Source organism: Oncorhynchus keta, chromosome 28, assembly GCF_023373465.1.
Source record: "Oncorhynchus keta strain PuntledgeMale-10-30-2019 chromosome 28, Oket_V2, whole genome shotgun sequence".
In the NCBI taxonomy this organism is placed as follows: domain Eukaryota; kingdom Metazoa; phylum Chordata; class Actinopteri; order Salmoniformes; family Salmonidae; genus Oncorhynchus; species Oncorhynchus keta.
In genome coordinates this window covers 66,312,781-66,333,240 of record NC_068448.1, presented here as the reverse complement: position 1 = coordinate 66,333,240, position 20,460 = coordinate 66,312,781, and the positions used below count along the sequence as shown (strand labels likewise).

The 20,460-nt window shown below is 45.4% G+C and overlaps 2 protein-coding genes and 2 long non-coding RNA genes across 7 annotated transcripts in view; 3 read left to right on the top strand and 1 right to left on the bottom strand.

Moving 5' to 3' along the window:
• Positions 1-15,460, top strand: part of LOC118361182 (ribosomal protein S6 kinase alpha-3) — a 31,494-nt gene extending 16,034 nt beyond the window's left edge. For all 3 annotated transcript variants that reach the window (XM_052483665.1, XM_052483666.1, XM_052483664.1), the window contains 20 exons: positions 1,977-2,093; positions 2,456-2,537; positions 5,295-5,375; positions 5,465-5,544; positions 5,640-5,746; positions 5,836-5,873; positions 6,024-6,166; positions 7,995-8,065; positions 10,084-10,172; positions 10,296-10,360; positions 10,444-10,546; positions 10,638-10,750; positions 12,044-12,169; positions 12,381-12,470; positions 12,542-12,700; positions 12,842-13,003; positions 13,102-13,178; positions 13,267-13,384; positions 13,481-13,621; positions 13,725-15,460. In XM_052483665.1, the coding sequence (XP_052339625.1) occupies positions 1,977-2,093; positions 2,456-2,537; positions 5,295-5,375; positions 5,465-5,544; positions 5,640-5,746; positions 5,836-5,873; positions 6,024-6,166; positions 7,995-8,065; positions 10,084-10,172; positions 10,296-10,360; positions 10,444-10,546; positions 10,638-10,750; positions 12,044-12,169; positions 12,381-12,470; positions 12,542-12,700; positions 12,842-13,003; positions 13,102-13,178; positions 13,267-13,384; positions 13,481-13,621; positions 13,725-13,847 (2,085 nt within the window). In that variant the 3' untranslated portion in view covers positions 13,848-15,460. The remainder of the gene's footprint in view (positions 1-1,976; positions 2,094-2,455; positions 2,538-5,294; positions 5,376-5,464; positions 5,545-5,639; positions 5,747-5,835; positions 5,874-6,023; positions 6,167-7,994; positions 8,066-10,083; positions 10,173-10,295; positions 10,361-10,443; positions 10,547-10,637; positions 10,751-12,043; positions 12,170-12,380; positions 12,471-12,541; positions 12,701-12,841; positions 13,004-13,101; positions 13,179-13,266; positions 13,385-13,480; positions 13,622-13,724) is intronic.
• On the top strand, positions 6,183-7,985 carry LOC127912872 (uncharacterized). Its single transcript, XR_008083783.1, has 3 exons — positions 6,183-6,771; positions 6,852-7,131; positions 7,372-7,985. It is a non-coding gene; the product is annotated as an uncharacterized LOC127912872 (long non-coding RNA).
• A 6-nt stretch (positions 15,461-15,466) lies between the features above and the next one.
• On the top strand, positions 15,467-16,295 carry LOC118361708 (uncharacterized). Its single transcript, XR_008083781.1, has 2 exons — positions 15,467-16,182; positions 16,228-16,295. It is a non-coding gene; the product is annotated as an uncharacterized LOC118361708 (long non-coding RNA).
• A 624-nt stretch (positions 16,296-16,919) lies between these two features.
• The window catches only part of LOC127912871 (golgin subfamily A member 6-like protein 6), a 43,989-nt gene continuing 40,448 nt past the window's right edge, over positions 16,920-20,460 (bottom strand). For both annotated transcript variants that reach the window (XM_052483668.1, XM_052483667.1), the window contains exon 2: positions 16,920-19,816. In XM_052483668.1, coding sequence (XP_052339628.1) covers positions 18,041-19,786 — 1,746 coding nt within the window. In that variant the 5' untranslated portion in view covers positions 19,787-19,816 and the 3' untranslated portion in view covers positions 16,920-18,040. The remainder of the gene's footprint in view (positions 19,817-20,460) is intronic.

Below are 20,460 nucleotides of genomic sequence, written 5' to 3'. Positions count from 1 at the left end.
CTGTTCCGGACAACTGTGTGATCAAGCCGATGTGAGTAAGACCTTAACATTCACAAGGTCGCAGGACCAAATGGATTACCAGGTGCATATGCAGAGCATTGATTCTCTTGCACTGGCTCTGTGTATACACACACACACACACACACACACACACACACACACACACACACACACACACACACACACACACACACACACACACACACACACACACACACACACACACACAGGGTTGGTCCTGGATGGGAGACCAGATGCTGCTAGAAGTGATGTTGGAGGGCCAGTAGGAGGCACTCTTTCCTCTTGTCCCCCCCCCCAAAAATCTATATATCCCAATGCCCCAGGGCAGTGATTGGGGACATTGCCCTGTGTTGGCTGCAGTCTTTGTATAAAAGCATGAAAAAGCACTACATACGCTCACACACACAAATGCATATTGACGCCACAAACACACATTTTGTTGACACACTTTCTCACTCTTCACATACACTGCTGCTACTCTTTTTATTAAATATCCTGATTGCCTAGTCACTTTTTACCCATACCTACATGTACATATTACCTCAATAACCTCTAACTCTGCACATGGACTCAGTACCAGTGCTCCTTGTATATAGTCCCATTATTGTTATTTTGTGTTACAATTTCCTTTTTTTATTTAGTAAATGTTTCTTTCTTTGGGATCGTAAGTTAGCATTTCATGGTAAAGTCTACACCTGTTGTATTCAGTGCATTTGATTCGAGCTGTACATTTTTATCCTGTGATTAAGAGGTGCTACATGAGCAACCTGTCACCTCTCTCTGATCCTCCATCTGCGGTGTGATTCACTCACTCACTCACTCACTCACTCACTCACTCACTCACTCACTCACTCACTCACTCACTCACTCACTCACTCACACACACACTTCAAACAGACGGAAATATCTCAACACAGTGTGTGTCCAGACCTCTGTGTGTCCAACTGAAACTCTCCTACCACACATCCGGATGGCACTGATATTCAGCACGTAAACTCTGCTACACTAGCATGATGTATGTCTATGTTCTGTATATGACAAGGTCTATACGGAAGTCCATAAGGGTGCTATAATATACATACTACATACACTGTGTGCACAAAACATTAGGAAAACCTGATCTATCCATGGCATAGACTGACCAGGTGAATCCAGGTGAAATCTCTGATCCCTTATTAATGTCACTTGTTAAATCCACTTCAATCAGTGTAGATGAAGGGGAGGAGACCGGTTAAAAAACATTTTAAAGCGTCGAGACAATTCAGACATGTATTGGTGAAGGTGAGTGCTTTCGATATCCTTGTAGAGTCCATGCCCCAACAAATTGAGTCTGTTCTGAGGGCAAAAGGCGATGCAACTCAATATTAGGAAGGCGTTCCGAATGTTTTGTACACTAGGTGTATGCTATAATGTATGTTGAAAATGTTCAGATGAGTGTTGTAAAAACGTTTGGCTGTATATGAGCTCCATCCTGTTAGTGAGGTCTGGTGATGTGTACACATTTGCATACATAAGTGTGAAATTCCATATTTGGGCTTTGATGACATGAGCTGTGAAACAGGAGGGGGTGGAGCGGAGTTGGAGGGAGAGGGATAGGTGGAAAGTGATATCACATCTCTTTCCTACTGTTGGTGTGTCACTCTTCCTCCTCTTCCTCCCCTCTTTCTCTCTCTCTCTCACACTCTCTCTCACTTTCAGGGAGAAAGAGAGAGGTGGAGAGAAGGACAGAGCAAAACCCTGAGAGAGATGAAGAGGAGCTAGAATGAGTGATGGAGAGACACACACACACACACACACACACACAGTGAGAAGTCATTAGTCACTGGGAGGTATCAGGAGGATTGGGGGTGGCACCATGGCAACTGCTTGGTTAACTGTCCGTGGTTGGTTTAGTGTGTGTGGAAGTTTCATTTGGAGTGTTGTGTGTGTGTAACCTGTGTGTATCTGTCCAACAGGAGGACGAGACTGTCAATGAGATCAACATCACCAACCATACCAAGGAGGGGTCAGAGAAGGGTGACCCTCGACAGTTCGAGCTCCGCAAGGTCCTAGGACAAGGCTCCTTCGGAAAGGTGTGTGTGTGTGTGTGTCATCAGCGTTTGATTTCTCATCTTCCACTGATGTCTCCATTAGTTATCCTAATGACAGAGAGTTGCTATAACAACCACATGGTAAGGCCCCTTCACACCTTGTCATATTTATGAATTAACGATTGTGTGTGTGTCTGTGCGTGTGCGTTGATGTGTTTGTCGTTCATCTTTCACCTTTTTTTCCCTGTTGCTGATTGCCATACACACAAAAACACTGTATAATAAATGTTATATTGTGTGTGTGTGTGTGTGTGTGTGTGTGTGTGTGTGTGTGTGTGTGTGTGTGTGTGTGTGTGTGTGTGTGTGTGTGTGTGTGTGTGTGTGTGTGTGATATATATATATAGGTGTTCCTGGTCAAGAAGACTACAGGTCCAGATACAGGACAGCTCTACGCCATGAAGGTTCTGAAGAAAGCCACACTGAAAGGTAGGGGATGGAGAGAGAGAGGGAGGTGGAGAAGGATAAATAAAGGAGGGATGGAGAGGGAGGGAGGGAGGGGAGGTTGACAGAAATGGAGAGAATGAGGAATGAAGGAGGGAGAGTTATATGGAGGAGGGGAGGCAGAACGACAGAGAGGGGGAGAGAAAGAAAGATGGAGAAGGGGGGACAGAGAGAGGAGGAGAGAGGACGGCTGGTGAGTTGGACAGAGAGAGGACGGCTGGTGAGTTGGACAGAGAGAGGACGGCTGGTGAGTTGGACAGAGAGAGGGGAGGTAGAGAGAGGAGGAGAGAGGACGGCTGGTGAGTTGGACAGAGAAAGGGGCGTTAGAGGAGAGAGAGAGGACGGCTGGTGAGTCGGACAGAGAGAGGGGAGGTAGAGAGAGGAGGAGAGAGGACGGCTGGTGAGTTGGACAGAGAAAGGGGCGTTAGAGGAGAGAGAGAGGACGGCTGGTGAGTTGGACAGAGAGAGGGGAGGTAGAGAGAGGAGAGAGAGAGGACGGCTGGTGAGTTGGACAGAGAGAGGGGAGGTAGAGAGAGGAGGAGAGAGGACGGCTGGTGAGTTGGACAGAGAGAGGGGAGGTAGAGGAGAGAGAGAGGACGGCTGGTGAGTTGGACAGAGAGAGGGGAGGTAGAGGAGAGAGAGAGGACGGCTGGTGAGTTGGACAGAGAGAGGGGAGGTAGAGGAGAGAGAGAGGACGGCTGGTGAGTTGGACAGAGAGAGGGGAGGTAGAGGAGAGAGAGAGGACGGCTGGTGAGTTGGACAGAGAGAGGGGAGGTAGAGGAGGAGAGAGGACGGGTGGTGAGTTGGACAGAGAGAGGGGAGGTAGAGGAGGAGAGAGGACGGGTGGTGAGTTGGACAGAGAAAGGGGCGTTAGAGGAGAGAGAGAGGACGGCTGGTGAGTCGGACAGAGAGGGGAGGTAGAGAGAGGAGGAGAGAGGACGGCTGGTGAGTTGGACAGAGAGAGGGGAGGTAGAGAGAGGAGGAGAGAGGACGGGTGGTGAGTCGGACAGAGAGAGGGGAGGTAGAGAGAGGAGGAGAGAGGACGGGTGGTGAGTTGGACAGAGAGAGGGGAGGTAGAGAGAGGAGGAGAGAGGACGGGTGGTGAGTTGGACAGAGAAAGGGGCGTTAGAGGAGAGAGAGAGGACGGCTGGTGAGTCGGACAGAGAGAGGGGAGGTAGAGAGAGGAGGAGAGAGGATGGCTGGTGAGTTGGACAGAGAGAGGACGGCTGGTGAGTTGGACAGAGAGAGGGGAGGTAGAGAGGAGGAGAGAGGACGGGTGGTGAGTTGGATAGAGAGAGGACGGCTGGTGAGTTGGACAGAGAGAGGGGAGGTAGAGAGAGGAGGAGAGAGGACGGGTGGTGAGTTGGACAGAGAAAGGGGCGTTAGAGGAGAGAGAGAGGACGGCTGGTGAGTCGGACAGAGAGAGAGGAGGAGAGAGGACGGCTGGTGAGTTGGACAGAGAGAGAGGAGGGAGAGAGAGGAGATAGAGAGAGGATGGCTGATAAGTCGGACAGAGAGTGGGGAGGTGGAGAGAGGACGACTGGTGAGTTGGACAGAGAGAAGGGAGGTAGAGGAGAGGTTTTCAGAGCAGAGAAAATCAACTCTGCTCTCCTGAAATCATGTCAGTGTGACGAACTATCAGGGCTTCACATTAGAATGGCAAGCCGAACGGTTGGGCGTTGGAGTGGTGAAAAGTTCCACCTTTCATTTGAGGTCAGCCAGCCCTTCTCTAAAAGTCACAAACCCCATGAACCTCTAGGCCTGGGTCTCCCCCTCTATTGGAATACAATGTCTCGTCATCCTGCGTAATATACACGAAAGCCATGTGTGTGAGAGGACTGCTTTATCTCAGAGAGAGCACCATCACCATCTGCTGGCTACAGACTGTACACACACCACATATTCACCTACAGTAGAGGGATTCAGCTACTTCTCTCTCTCTCTCTCTCTGTGTGTGTCTCTCTCTCTCTCTCTCTCTCTCTGTCTCTCTCTCTCTCTCTCTCTGTGTGTCTCTCTCGCTCTCTGTGTGTGTGTCTCTCTGTGTGTCTGTATCTCTCACTCTGTGTCTCTGTCTCTCTCTCTGTGTGTCTCTCTCGCTCTCTGTGTGTCTGTCTCTCACTCTGTGTCTCTGTCTCTCTCATTATCTTTCTCTCTCTCTCTCTCTCTCTCTCTCTCAATTCAATTCAATTCGCTTTATTGGCATGACGTAACAATGTACATATTGCTATTGTACATAACCATATATTCAACAATAACAATAAGCATACAGTAGAGTACATGTGCAGGTTGATTGGTCTGTCAGACACTGTCCCTCAACTTATGGCAGGCAGCAATGTAGTGCGCTCTCTCAATTCAATTCAATTCAATTCAATTTAATTCAATTCAATTCAATTCAATTCAATTTAATTCAATTCAATTCAAGGGGCATTATTGGCATGGGAAACGTGTTAACATTGCGAAAAGCAAGTGAGGTATTTATTTTCTCTCGCTCTCTCGCTCTCTCTCTCTGTCTCTCGCTCTCTCTCTCTCGCTCTCTGTTTCTCTCTCTCTTTTCTTGATTTGTTTTTCATTTTCCATTACTCATCAATCTAGCCAAATTACTTCCATGCCAAGAGAGAGATAGAGAGGGAGGGATAGATGGAGGTAGAGGGGAATAGAGATGTGGTGAGTTGTTTGTTCCTAGAAGGATGTGTACTCTGTATGTATGTTTAATTAGTGTGTGTGTGTGTGTGTGTGTTGCAGTGCGTGACAGGGTGAGGACTAAGATGGAGAGAGACATTTTGGTGGAGGTCAACCATCCCTTCATCGTTAAACTGCACTATGGTGAGTTAGCCAATCACAGCTTAGTACTACAGTGAGGTAGCCAATCACAACACAAGTCCTCTGGTAACCAATCAGATGTCTCTCCTCAGCGTTCCAAACAGAAGGGAAACTCTACCTCATCCTGGACTTCCTACGAGGAGGAGACCTCTTCACACGACTGTCTAAAGAGGTTAAGGCGTGTGGTGTGTGTGTGTGTGTGTGTGGGTGTGTGTGTGTGTGTGTGTGTGGGGGGGGGTCTCACCCTCCTCTCCTCTCTGTGTGTAGGTGATGTTCACAGAGGAGGATGTGAAGTTCTACCTGGCAGAGTTGGCCCTGGCGCTGGACCACCTTCACAGCCTGGGCATCATCTACAGAGACCTCAAACCAGAGAAGTACATACACACACACAAACACACATACACACTCAGATTGTGTGTGTTGTTTAGTATCTTTGTCTAAAGATCCATTTCTGTCCTTTCAGCATTCTGCTAGACGAGGAGGGACACATCAAGCTGACAGGTGGGTAATATCAGACCTGTGTGTGTGTGTGTGTTTGTGTGTGAGAGTGTACTCTATGGATCATGTGTGTATTCTCACTGCAGACAATAAGGAGTCATGAGAACAAGCTTTTACTCCTCTCTCTGTGTGTGTGTGTGTGCGTGTGTGTAGACTTCGGCCTCAGTAAGGAGTCTATAGACCATGAGAACAAGGCCTATTCATTCTGTGGGACGGTGGAGTACATGGCTCCGGAGGTGGTCAACAGGAGAGGCCACACCACCAGTGCTGATTGGTGGTCCTACGGCGTGCTCATGGTGAGAGGGGCGGGGCCACACACCTTATATGGTTTATTTACTAGTTCCTTATTTGGGTTGTAGTTAGGTTGTTTGTGTTGTGTTACAGGTTGTAGTTAGATTGTTTGTTGTTGTTTGTGTTGTAGTTAGGTTATTTGTATTGTAGTTAGGTTGTTTGTGTTGTAGTTAGGTTGTTTGTGTTGTAGTTAGGTTGTTTGTATTGTAGTTAGGTTGTTTGTATTGTGTTACAGGTTGTAGTTAGGTTGTTTGTGTTGTAGTTAGGTTGTTTGTGTTGTGTTACAGGTTGTAGTTAGGTTGTTTGTGTTGTAGTTAGGTTGTTTGTGTTGTAGTTAGGTTGTTTGTGTTGTAGTTAGGTTATTTGTATTGTAGTTAGGTTGTTTGTGTTGTAGTTAGGTTATTTGTATTGTAGTTAGGTTGTTTGTATTGTAGTTACGTTGTTTGTGTTGTGTTACAGGTTGTAGTTCGGTTGTTTGTGTTGTAGTTAGGTTGTTTGTGTTGTAGTTAGGTTATTTGTATTGTAGTTAGGTTATTTATATTGTAGTTACGTTATTTGTGTTGTAGTTAGGTTGTTTGTATTGTAGTTAGGTTGTTTGTGTTGTAGTTAGGTTGTTTGTATTGTAGTTAGGTTGTTTGTATTGTAGTTAGGTTATTTGTATTGTAGTTAGGTTGTTTGTATTGTAGTTAGGTTGTTTGTGTTGTAGTTAGGTTGTTTGTGTTGTAGTTAGGTTGTTTGTATTGTAGTTAGGTTGTTTGTGTTGTAGTTAGGTTATTTGTATTGTAGTTAGGTTATTTGTATTGTAGTTAGGTTATTTGTGTTGTAGTTAGGTTATTTGTATTGTAGTTAGGTTGTTTGTATTGTAGTTAGGTTGTTTGTGTTGTAGTTAGGTTGTTTGTATTGTAGTTAGGTTATTTGTATTGTAGTTAGGTTGTTTGTATTGTAGTTAGGTTGTTTGTGTTGTAGTTAGGTTGTTTGTATTGTAGTTAGGTTGTTTGTGTTGTAGTTAGGTTGTTTGTGTTGTAGTTAGGTTATTTGTATTGTAGTTAGGTTGTTTGTATTGTAGTTAGGTTGTTTGTGTTGTAGTTAGGTTGTTTGTATTGTAGTTAGGTTATTTGTATTGTAGTTAGGTTGTTTGTATTGTAGTTAGGTTGTTTGTGTTGTAGTTAGGTTGTTTGTGTTGTAGTTAGGTTGTTTGTATTGTAGTTAGGTTGTTTGTGTTGTAGTTAGGTTGTTTGTATTGTAGTTAGGTTGTTTGTGTTGTAGTTAGGTTGTTTGTGTTGTAGTTAGATTGTAGTTAGGTTGTTTGTGTTGTGTTACAGGTTGTAGTTAGGTTGTTTGTGTTGTAGTTAGGTTGTTTGTGTTGTAGTTAGGTTATTTGTATTGTAGTTAGGTTGTTTGTGTTGTGTTACAGGTTGTAGTTAGGTTGTTTGTGTTGTAGTTAGGTTGTTTGTGTTGTAGTTAGGTTGTAGTTAGGTTGTTTGTGTTGTAGTTATGTTGTAGTTAGGTTGTTTGTGTTGTGTTACAGGTTGTAGTTAGGTTGTTTGTGTTGTAGTTAGGTTGTTTGTGTTGTGTTACAGGTTGTAGTTAGGTTGTTTGTGTTGTAGTTAGGTTGTTTGTGTTTTAGTTAGGTTGTAGTTAGGTTGTTTGTGTTGTAGTTAGGTTGTTTGTGTTGTGTTACAGGTTGTAGTTAGGTTGTTTGTGTTGTAGTTAGGTTGTTTGTGTTTTAGTTAGGTTGTAGTTAGGTTGTTTGTGTTGTAGTTATGTTGTAGTTAGGTTGTTTGTGTTGTGTTACAGGTTGTAGTTAGGTTGTTTGTGTTGTGTCTCTCCCAGTTTGAGATGCTGACCGGAACGCTACCATTCCAGGGGAAAGACCGCAAGGAGACCATGAACATGATCCTCAAGTGAGTCTCTTTGACAAGGTTGACCATTTGACCATTATCATCTCACTGGAGTAGCGTGTGTGTATTCTATGCCAGCGGTTCCCAACCGTTTCTATTCCGGGGACTAGCAAATCACTGTCAAAAGGTATTTTCTGTTCCGGGGACTAGCAAATCACTGTCAAAAGGTATTTTCTGTTCCGGGGACTAGCAAATCACTGTCAAAAGCTATTGAGGACCACCAATGTTATCAGTGAATGTAACAGATTAAAGGCCTATTATTAACATGAGAAAAAAAGGTTATGTAAAATACTTATAATACCGTTAACAATCACAATTGTTTTTATTTTTGGAAGAAAACAAATCTAATAAAAAACTCAGAAGGTCTGTGGACCACAGGTTATAATGCTGAGGCAACCCAGGAGAAAGAGAGGGGGATTCATATTACAAGAGGTATTTGGAGCACTCAGCAGGAGGGCAGGATGGATGGACAGACTATAAGAGTGATAAAAGCATATAATGGAGCTAGCTAAGTGGAATGTTTGACATTTATGACGGAAAGGGGGAGAGAGATAAGGAGAGAAGGAGAGAGGGAGGGTGGAGGAGGAGAGAGATGGAATGAGAAAGAGAGGAAGGGTGCAGGAAAGAGAGAGGTGGAATGGGTGAGAGATATTTGAACCCAGAGAATCATTTATCTCTCTCTCAGGGGAAAATGCTGAGAATGTTTGTTTGTCTCTCTCAGCTGCTGAGATCGTTTCTGTAAAACGCTGAGTTAGTTTCCTGTATGTATTACTGTATACTGTATAATGGACTTCAGCATTCAATCAGATTGAATACAGGTTGATATATGACGACCGTGTCAATATCCGCACTCTTTAATGTTCTCTATTTCCCCCTCTATCACTGCCTTCTCCTCTTCTGTATTCCTACCTGTCTTTCTCCCTCTCTCTCTCTCTCTCTGTCCCTCTCTCTCTCTCTGTCCCTCTCTCTCTCTCTGTCCCTCTCTCTCTCTGTCCCTCTCTCTCTCTGTCCCTCTCTCTCTCTGTCCCTCTCTCTCTCTGTCCCTCTCTCTCTGTCCCTCTCTCTCTCTCTGTCCCTCCCTCTCTCTCTCTCCCTCTCTCTCTCTGTCCCTCTCTCTCTCTGTCCCTCTCTCTCTCTCTGTCCCTCCCTCTCTCTGTCTCTGTCTCTCTCTCTCCCTCCCTCTCTCTCTGTCCCTCTCTCTCTCTGTCCCTCTCTCTCTCTGTCCCTCTCTCTCTCTCTGTCCCTCTCTCTCTGTCCCTCTCTCTCTCTCTGTCCCTCTCTCTCTCTGTCCTTCTCTCTCTCTGTCCCTCTCTGTCCCTCTCTCTCTCTGTCCCTCTCTGTCCCTCTCTCTCTCTCTCTGTCCCTCTCTCTCTCTGTCCCTCTCTCTCTCTCTGTCACTCTCTCTGTCCCTCTCTCTCTCTGTCACTCTCTCTCTCTCTGTCCCTCTCTCTCTCTCTGTCCCTCTCTCTCTCTCTGTCCCTCTCTCTCTCTGTCCTTCTCTCTCTCTCTCTCTCTCTGTCCCTCTCTCTCTCTGTCCCTCTCTGTCCCTCTCTCTCTCTCTCTGTCCCTCTCTCTCTCTGTCACTCTCTCTGTCCCTCTCTCTCTCTCTGTCACGCTCTCTCTCTCTCTCTCTCTCTCTCTCTCTCTCTCTCTCTCTCTCTCTCTCTCTCTCTCTCTCTCTCTCTCTCTCTCTCTCTCTGTCTCTGTCTCTGTCTCTCTCTCTCTCTCTGTCCCTCTGTCTCTCTCTCTCTCTCTCTCTCTCTCTCTCTCTCTGTCTCTCTCTCTCTCTCTCTCTGTCCCTCTGTCTCTCTCTCTCTGTCCCTCTGTCTCTCTCTCTCTCTCTCTGTGTCCCTCTCTCTCTGTCCCTCTCTCTCTCTCTCTCTCTGTCCCTCTCTCTCTCTCTGTCACCCTCTCTCTCTGTCCCTCTCTCTCTCTGTCCCTCTCTCTCTCTCTCTCTCTCTGTCCCTCTCTCTCTCTCTCTCTCTGTCCCGCTCTCTCTCTCTCTCTGTCCCTCTCCTCAGGGCTAAGTTGGGGATGCCACAGTTTCTGAGTCCAGAAGCCCAGAGTCTCCTGAGGAACCTTTTCAAACGCAACCCTACTAACAGGCTAGGTAACACAATCTGATCTTAGGTCTGGGTTACGTTTTCCCCCTAATGGTTAAAGGTAGGATTGGGGGAGTTTATATGATCCTAGATCTGTGTTGAAGTGTAACTTCTTGTTTTGATCTCTGTAGGAGCCGGCCCAGATGGAGTGGAAGAGATCAAGAGACACCACTTCTACTGCACCGTAGACTGGAACGTGAGTGATGAGACGTCTCTTCTCACTGCGTTTCAGATGCTGTAGTGTCAGTATATACCATATCATGTGTTCTCTGTGTGTAGAAACTGTTCCGTAGAGAGCTCCACCCTCCCTTCAAACCTGCTACGGGACGACCTGACGACACCTTCTATTTCGACCCAGAGTTCACTGCTAAAACACCCAAAGGTACACACACACACACATCTCTCCGTTCCTCCACCTGTCAATTACTCATCATCTGTTGAATTTCAACCGCTTGCTTGTCTTCTGTGTGTAGATTCCCCAGGTGTTCCACCCAGTGCCAACGCCCACCAGCTGTTCCGAGGATTCAGTTTCGTAGCCATAACAACAGAAGAAGAGGCACAACCACTACAGGCTACAATAGTAAAGGTATACACACACACACACACACACACACACACACACACACACACACACACACACACACACACACACGCGAGCCCTGCATGAAATTTAGGCCACGGCCCTAACCTTGCTTGCGAAATTCTGGCCTTGCTCTGCCCTGGCTCGATTGCTTCTGCCAAATTTACGGCCCGGCCCTGCCCGAACACGAAATCAGGAATATCTTTCTCTCTGCTCATCTTTGTCTGTCCCCGCTCTCTCCCTGCGCTGCTCCATGTGCTCTCTGTGTGTGAGTATCCACAGCAACGGCTCCGCTTGGCTGCTCACATGACGAGAGACAGAGGCTGAGAGAGACAGAGGCTGAGAGAGACAGAGGCTGAGAGAGACAGAGGCTGAGAGAGACAGAGGCTGAGAGAGACAGAGGCTGAGAGAGACAGAGGCTGAGAGAGACAGAGGCTGAGAGAGACAGAGGCTGAGAGAGACAGAGGCTGAGAGAGACAGAGGCTGAGAGAGACAGAGGCTGAGAGAGACAGAGGCTGAGAGAGACAGAGGCTGAGAGAGACAGAGGCTGAGAGAGCTGTTTGGTAGCTCTAAACTCTGATAAAACTCACGGAATATTATTATTTTCTGTGAAATTATCTCTCCTGTCAACTCGGACAATGTTCTTGTCTTATATTTTCTGAGGTTGAAGCACTTCTGACACCATTTTATCATCGTAAGATATGACTGCAGACACTGTGCTGCAGCGCTCTTAACCCTAACTCCGAACCCTAGCTCCGAACCCTAGCTCCGAACCCTAGCTCCGAACCCTAGCTCCGAACCCTAGCTCCGAACCCTAACTCTAACTCCTAACCCTAACTCCTAACCCTAACTCCTAACCCTAACTCCTAACCCTAACTCCTAACTCCTAACCCTAACTCCTAACCCCTAACTCCTAACCCCTAACTCCTAACCCCTAACTCCTAACCCCTAACTCCTAACCCCTAACTCCTAGCTCCTAACCCTAGCTCCTAACCCCTAACTCCTAACTCCTAACCCCTAACTCCTAACCCTAGCTCCTAACCCTAACTCTTAGCTCCTAACTTCTAACCCTAGCTCCTAACCCTAACTCCTAACTCCAAACCTAATTCTAACCTTAATCCCCCTAGAAATAGCATTTGACCTTGTTGGGACCAACAAAATGTCCCCAGTTGGTCAAATTTTTGTTTGTTTACTATTCTTGTGAGGACTTCTGGTCCCCAGAAGTATAGTTTAACACGTCCACACACACAGTCTTGTTATGTGTAGTTTGACATCTGTGTTGCTCATGTGTTTACGTAGCAGCTGCACAGAAATGTGTCTCAGTTTTCTGAAGCATATGAAATGAAGGAGGATATAGGACTGGGATCATACTCTGTCTGCAAACGCTGCATACACAAGACCACTGGCATGGAGTACGCAGTCAAGGTGAGACACACAGCAGAAAGCATTGATATTGCCCATTGATTGTTAGTATTCAGAGCTATACATACATAAGTGGTCTTGGTTTCAACTCCAACACGTGTGTGTGTGTGTGTGTGTGTGTGTGTGTGTGTGTGTGTGTGTGTGTGTGTGTGTGTGTGTGTGTGTGTGTGTGTGTGTGTGTGTGTGTGTGTGTGTGTGTGTGTGTTGCACCCAGATCATCAGTAAGGCTAAGAGAGATCCAACGGAGGAGGTGGAGATTCTACTGAGATACGGACAACATCCCAACATCATCACACTGAAGGACGTGAGTCACACACACACACACACACACACACACACACACGTACAGCTATAACCCTCTTGTCTCTGCTGTAGGTGTTTGATGATGGCAGGACAGTGTATCTGGTCACAGAGCTGATGAAGGGAGGAGAGCTGCTGGATAAGATACTGAGACAGAAGTTCTTCTCAGAGAGAGAAGCTAGTGCTGTCCTATACACCATCACCAAGACTGTTGAATACCTACACGTACAGGGGGTAAGTGTGTTTCATGTGTTTGTGTCGTTCAAGGAATTTGACACATTTCTGAGCCTCAATACTTTCTTTTCACAGCATACCTAGTTCTCATTCAATGTGTCGACGTGGGTGTGATTGACTGATTGGTTGATCATTTACCAGGTGGTGCACAGGGACCTGAAGCCCAGTAATATCCTGTATGTGGATGAGAGTGGGAACGCTGAGTCCATCAGGATCTGTGACTTTGGTTTTGCCAAGCAGCTTAGAGCTGAGAACGGCCTGCTGATGACGCCGTGCTACACAGCTAACTTTGTAGCTCCAGAGGTATGTACCGTGACTCTCTCTCTCTCTCTCTACCTCTCTCTGATGTTCTCTGTGTGTGTACCCTCTCATCCACTAATCATACAGTATGTGTTTACTAGGTGTTGAAGAAGCAGGGTTATGACGCTGCCTGTGACATCTGGAGTCTGGGAGTCCTACTCTACACCATGCTGACAGGGTAAGACTGTGTCTGTTTTATATGTACGAATATGGTTGTTTGTGTATTTGCAATTGTTTACCCTTCTCTCCTTTACTTTCCTCTCCAGGTTCACTCCATTTGCCAACGGTCTAGAGGACACTCCAGAGGAGATCCTGGCTCGGATCGGCAGCGGGAAGTTCTCTCTGACCGGAGGATACTGGAATTCTGTCTCAGCCGAGGCCAAGGTACACACACACCGAAGCCAAGGGAATGTTACCAACATTCAAACACCATATTCAATGGGGGATAATGTTGTAATGTTTTTGAACTCTGACCTGTAGGAGCTGGTGTCTAAGATGTTACACGTGGACCCCCACCAGCGTTTGACGGCTGGCCAGGTGTTGCGTCATCCCTGGGTCACACAACGCGACCAGCTGCCCAAATTCACACTCACCAGACAGGATGCTCCACACCTGGTCAAGGTAACACACACTCTGTCCCACTATATTTTGTCTGTTTCATATACAGTGATGTGTGTTGCAATATTTGAATGACTTCAAATAAAGTTTGATTTGATTTGTGCAGGGCGCCATGGCAGCAACCTACTCTGCCCTCAACAGGAACGTTCCACCTGTCCTGGACCCTGTGGGATGTTCCACTCTGGCCCAACGGAGAGGGGTGAAGAAACTCACATCCACTGCCCTCTGACCTTTAACCTTTCATCTCAGACTTATAACCTTGCTGGAGGTCTGTTCAGACAGACGGGCAGACTTGGTCCCTCAGGTGACCTGGACAGAACTCTGATGCATCTGGGACCCCTCTGACCCTTCTCTGTTAGGAACTAACCCAGTGGTTTCCCCCCTGGTGCCAGAGGTAGAGTATGCAGGCTTTAGAACCAGTTAGGGCTAGAACTACAGCCTGTAGCTCTGTTGGACCAGGGCTGGTGGTGACCACTAACATTGTATCGTCTCTCCAGTCTTTGCTTTGTACAATCAGCGTTGTCTCTAGATACTCAAGAGACACGTGTCAGGAACATGAATGTGCTGTATATAGATGTATGTGTGTATGTACTTCTGGGAACATTTGAGAGATACCTGCATATGCATTTAAGACCCAATTTATGATGAACTGTATAACTGTAGCTCTGTGTGTAAACCTTAAGTAGCCTCTTTAGTGACCGAGTCATTACAGGGACAAAACTAGTGATGTCATCAAAGTGAGAGCAAATGGGACCACTGACGATACCCCCTATATTGAGACAAGCTCCTCCCAGTCAGCCACAACATCCAATCAGAGTGACTGGATTGAGGTCCAATCATGGCTTTGGTTAGGCCAGTCTGGGTACCGCCTACCCTGTCCACACCAACTCAGCTCTACAGACACTAAGGTAAACATTATCCTGGACCAGTGCTAAGCGGTGGTTAGCTGGGCAACAAGTCTGTGGCTTGCCCAGTGTGCATGTTGCTGCCTTATACAGTGCCCTCTGTAATTATTATTTTGTCTTCTATTGGCTCTATACTCAATAAGTTTGGATTTAAAATCAAACAATTACTGAGGTGAAAGTGAAGACTGTCAGCTTTCATTCGAGAGTATTTTCATCCTTATCCAGGTGAACCGTTTAGAAATTATAGCCCTTTTGTAATTGAGACAAATTCACTTGTGTGTATTTTTTAAGCAGTCAAAAGTTAAGTATTTGGTCCCATATTCATAACTCGCCTACATCAAGGTTGTGACTCTACAAATTAGTTTGATGCATTTGCTGTTTGTTTTGGTTGTGTGTTTTGGTTTGATTATTTTGTGCCCAATAGAAAATAATGTTAAAGAATGTATTGGGTCATTTTGGAGGGACTTTGATTGTAAATAATAATAGAATGTTTCTGAACACTTCTACATTAATGTGGATGCTACCAATATTACAGATAATTATGAATATATCATGAGTAATGATGCAAAAATATCATACCAACAAGACATGCTAACCTCTCACCATTACAATAGCAGGGGAGGTTAGCATGCATAAAAATGCTAACCTCCCCTGTTATTGTAATGATGAGAGGTTAGCATGTTATATTCTTATTTACAATAAAAGTCCCAAACAAGGGCACTGCGTTCATCCACCTCTGGCCTGCTCGCCTCCCTACCACTGAGGAAGTACAGTTCCCGCTCAGCCCAGTCAAAACTGTTCGCTGCTCTGGCCCCCCAATGGTGGAACAAACTCCCTCACGACGCCAGGACAGAGGAGTCAATCACCACCTTCCGGAGACACCTGAAACCCCACCTCTTTAAGGAATACCTAGGATAGGATAGAGTAATCCTTCTCACCCCCCTTAAAAGATTTAGATGCACTATTGTAAAGTGGCTGTTCCACTGGATGTCATAAGGTGAATGCACCAATTTGTAAGTCGCTCTGGATAAGAGCGTCAGCTAAATGACTTAAATGTAATGTAAAACAAACAACAAATGTATCCAACAAATGTGTAGAGTCACAACCTTGATGTAGGCATTGCGTGCTAGGAATATGGGACCAAATACTTAACTTCGACTACTTTAATACACACAAGTGAATTTGTCCCAATACTATATACAGAAAGGGTACTATATACAAAAAGTACTGTCAGTTCTAAACGGTTCAACCGATAGGGATGAAAATACCCTCTAAATACGGCAACAGTCTGCAATTTAACCTTATGGTCATGGTTTGATTTCCCAATAATCCCGGAGGACACTGTATTTCCTGGTTCCGAGGAGCATTTGAATGGATGAAGCTGTGAAGAGACTGAGTCTGGCACTGAACTGAACTGTCAATACTGTACTAGTACAGCACCTCAGGGTTCTGGGAGATGAAATACAATGCATTTTAGAAATCCATTCACTAAGTCATGTAAGCACACAGGTGGGGGTGGGAGAAGCCCTTGGATGTAGAAATATGTGGCTGGAACAGACATGATATTTTCTGATGAATTTAACCTGCTGTCTGGAATGATATGACAGTGTGGAGGTAATCCAGTATGTTACTGTCTGGAATGATATGACAGTTGTGGAGGTAATCCAGTATGTTACTGTCTGGAATGATATGACAGTTGTGGAGGTAATCCAGTATGTTACTGTCTGGAATGATATGACAGTGTGGAGGTAATCCAGTATGTTACTGTCTGGAATGATATGACAGTGTGGAGGTAATCCAGTATGTTACTGTCTGGGCCTGCTGGCACATGCTGACTTCTTGTCAATCCCTTTAAAGCGCTGTCTGTCTAATAGAATGAAGAAAACTGTAGCTATCAATGACTTGTAGCGGTATTATTGAACTCATGATCTAATTCTGGATCAGTAGTGAACTTCTACCTATTCAATTTCTCTCCCTCTGCTCTTCTGGATGTGTTGTAACACACACGGTCTTTGAGTTTCTGATTGACTGTTAAGTGTTTAGCTGTAAGTTTGTGTGTTTGAGCAGTTTGTATGTTGTTTTGAGAGTAGATGAGATGCATTGCTTCTCTCTTTGGGACGGTTTCCTGGACACAGATTGCACCTTGTCCTGGACTTAAAAGCAATTTCAATGGAGAATCGGTCCAAGCCTAGGCACAATCTATGTCCGGGGAACCAGCCTTTTGTGTCCCAGTCCCTTTCCCCTGTCCCTGTGGAGATACAGTGTCCTTCCATCCATCCTGCTGCTACCGTCTCCTCTCTCTGGTTTTGTATCTCAGTGGAGTCACAGTAGGACTTTGTATTGAACATAATAAACAGGCCTTCAGTACACAACTGTGTTTTTCACTGACCAGTAAATACCATAGAAAGGCGTTTTATTCAGAGAGCATGTCAATAGTGTAGAGAACAAAGCATCAGACATGCAGTAATGGAACCAGTCGACATCAAAGTGCTCCTTGTTGGGCAGGGCTACAGTGTCATTCGGGTTCATCTCTATTGGCCAGAGAAAGTTCACTTGGCTTCCTATAGAACCAGAGAGTTGCTACTGTATACATGGGGTGTATTCAGTGAGGTGAAACATGCTTGTTGCAGATAGAAATGTAATAGAGTTGACACTATACCCTATCCTCCATGACAGACAACCCATATGTTTCACAAAGTATTTGTTCTATACAAAACATTTCTATGGCTATGTTGCACCCACTAAACCTACCCATAGTGCTGTACTACTCACCTTGGACTACTGTAGGAAATAAACAAGTGCAGATAAAGAGAAAAGTGCAGAACCAGAAGGAAAAATTGATTAAACCTCAAAGGATCAGGAATGGTCTAATAATACATCTCAACACCAACATTAACTCAGAAGCACTAAATTACATTTTATAAATGTGTGACTATCCCATTTTACGTAAAGATAATTACAGTTAATGTGTAAGACAACTCTATAGATTAAACTGAATTCTCTCTATATTAGATTATGGATAGAAGGCTAAATGCACATCATATATGATATTATGGGGCTTATAAAGGGCTTACAACGTTTTAAAGACACCTGGCCTTCAAGGTAACAGTGACAAACAAATACTGTACATATGGCTCAGTCTTTTCCGTTTCCATCTACGTGAGCTGGTACCCGTGTCTCACTGGGCTGGCTCCAGGGGGCCTGCTCTCACCTGGGGCCAAAGCCAGGCCACTGGTACTTTTCAGCTGGCATTTACATAATGGCTAACTGTGAACTTTAACACCTTAACTGTTTTGATGATGCAGAGGTTGTTGATTCTGCTACTACTGTCATTTCTCCTATTCGCTCTGTATCGATAAAACAGTTAATCTCCTGTAAAAACCAAGTACTAGATGTCTCTATTTAGAGGATTTGATCCCAGTCTCAGTGTTCTCCTGTACAGAAATAGTCACTGATAAAGTTCCCAGGTCAGTTTTTCATGTCAGAGGGAGGGGTATGGTTATGGGACAAAGAGGGGTTAAAGCACAGATTGAGATTCTATTTCTATGGTTATAAGTTCTTCTTTGATGTCTTGTAGATGGGCGTGGTTATCTTGTAGAGAGGCAGGGTTGTTGTGTAGAGGGGCTGTACTATGATTCATTGTATTATCAGGTTTGTTGAGTTTCCCAGACCGCTGGTCTAGCTGCTCCTGGTTTCGTCTGAGAGAGTGGTTTCTCAGATGGGCAGTGAGGCCCCTTTGGGTCAGCTGGTAGATGCGACACTCATAACAGTAGTAGGGTGTCACGGACAAGTGTCTAACCTGATGTTTTAGGAAGCTGTCGATCGAGTTAAAGGTTTTTCCACACTCCTCACAGTGTGGGACCCTGCCCGGGTGTTCCAAGTCATAGTGCTTTTTAGTTGTGTACTTTCGCAGGATCTCCAGGGAGCAGAAGGAGCAGCGGAACGTCAACTTGTGGACACTGGTATGACAACGAGAGTGCTTGTCCAGGCTAGTTTGGTTTCTGTAGTATATGTTGCAGAGTGGGCAGAAGAATTTCTTCTTATGGCTGGGTTGGTATTGATTCTGCTGCACCTGGGCTGTCAGGTAAGCATCATAGGCCTTCATCTTCTGCTCCTGGGCTCCCTGGGATTTCTGGGCTTTCTGGACTTTCTGGGCTCCCTGGGATTTCTGGGCTTTCTGGACTTTCTGGGCTCCCTGGGATTTCTGGACTTTCTGGGCTCCCTGGGCTTTCTGGGCTCCCTGGGATTTCTGGGCTTTCAGGTAAGCATCATAGGCCTTCATCTTCTGCTCCTGGGCTCCCTGGGATTTCTGGATAGTCTCCAAGGCCTTCTTCTTCTTCTTGTCATCCTTTACACGGTGGAAGCGGATGTGAGTCCACAGGGACCTCTTAGTTGTGTAGTGTTTGGGGCAGAGTGGCAATGGGCAGGTGTATTTTGCATCATTGCAGCAGCCGGTCTTGTGCTCCATTAACTCACTTCGGGACTGGAAGGTGTTGCTGCACTGTGGGCAGCGGAACCCTGCCACTCTCTTCTTTCGCTTCTTCTCTTCTTCCTCCACAGTCTGACCTTTCTGTCTCTCCCGCTCTTCCTCCCTCGCCCTCTCTGCAATCATCTTCCACTCATCTTCCTCTGTTTTCTTCCTCTCTTGCTCCCATCTCCACCACTGCGGCCCCGGGAGTTTTTTCCGTCTCCCTTTTTTCACCCACATCCCTTCCATTCTGCCCTCTCCCCTCTCCTCTATCCTCCATCCCTCCTTCTCCTCCTCCTCCTCCTCCTCCTCTAACACATATTCCCTCCATCCCTCCTCCTCCTTCTCCTCCTTCTCCTCCTCCTCCCCTAACACATATTCCCTCCATTCCTCCTCCTCTGGTTTTGAGTTTTCTATCACAAACACCTCCACCTCATGCGCCGTCACATTCATTTTCTCCATTATCCATTCTTTCATTCTGCCCTTTCCCTTCATCCCCTCTTCCCTGTGAATCTCTGTTACCATGGCATCATAGCCTCCATCTTGGTGAGAGTGTTCCATCCCATACTCTCCTCCCTCTTTCTTCCTTTCTCTTGTGTGTGAGTCTCCTATTTTCACCACTCTAATCTGGTCATAGCTCCCTGCAATGCTCACGTCCTGCCCAACATTTTCCTCTTTGATTGAACTAAACGACTTCTTGATTGAACCCAACAAATTGTTTGAGCGATTCACCTGCGAGTCCGCCTCCCTGTCCACTGGCTCCTCCTTGATGCCAGTCTTTTTTACTTCCAACATCCCAGTCCCCTTTGCACTCTCAGTGGACACCTGTGAGATGGACAAGAAGTGTTTCATTATTTCATTTAAGTTACAGTGTTTGGGCTACACTTGGTTTAAGAAACTGTAGGCTAGGCCTGGAAGACACATTTTATATGGCCATAAAGTTTAAGAACAAAAAAATACTATTAAGAACAAAAAAGATGATTTGTTGGTGGTGTGGAGTGGGAAAGGTGAAAGACATGAACTACTTAATTGGCGGCAAAATGTTTAAAGCATTGCGCCGCCATCTTCTTTACTATAGGGCAATTCCATGGTAACAGAATTGTGCTGAAACTTAAATTGTTCACTTAAAATGTATGCCACACAAAAACCCATCGATTTCAAAAGTTTAACAAACCATAAAACTATGCACAAGGACTACTTTTAAACAAGTATACTGATTTTTACAATAACACATTTACTGGAAGAACTGTCAAGATGCCAAGTTTGGTCAACATTTTGGCAAGTGTTATTAGTTGGCAACAGTCTTTACGTTAACATATTAACGTATTTTGATGTATTTCTAATACCTTTTAAGACTTTTTCTTGCAGATGTTTTCTAAGACCTCTTTTCCATCTGTTTGAGCAGAAATCAAAGCCTTTGCTTACTAAAAAAAATTGGGATGGAAAATGGTTGAAAAATGTAAATATGC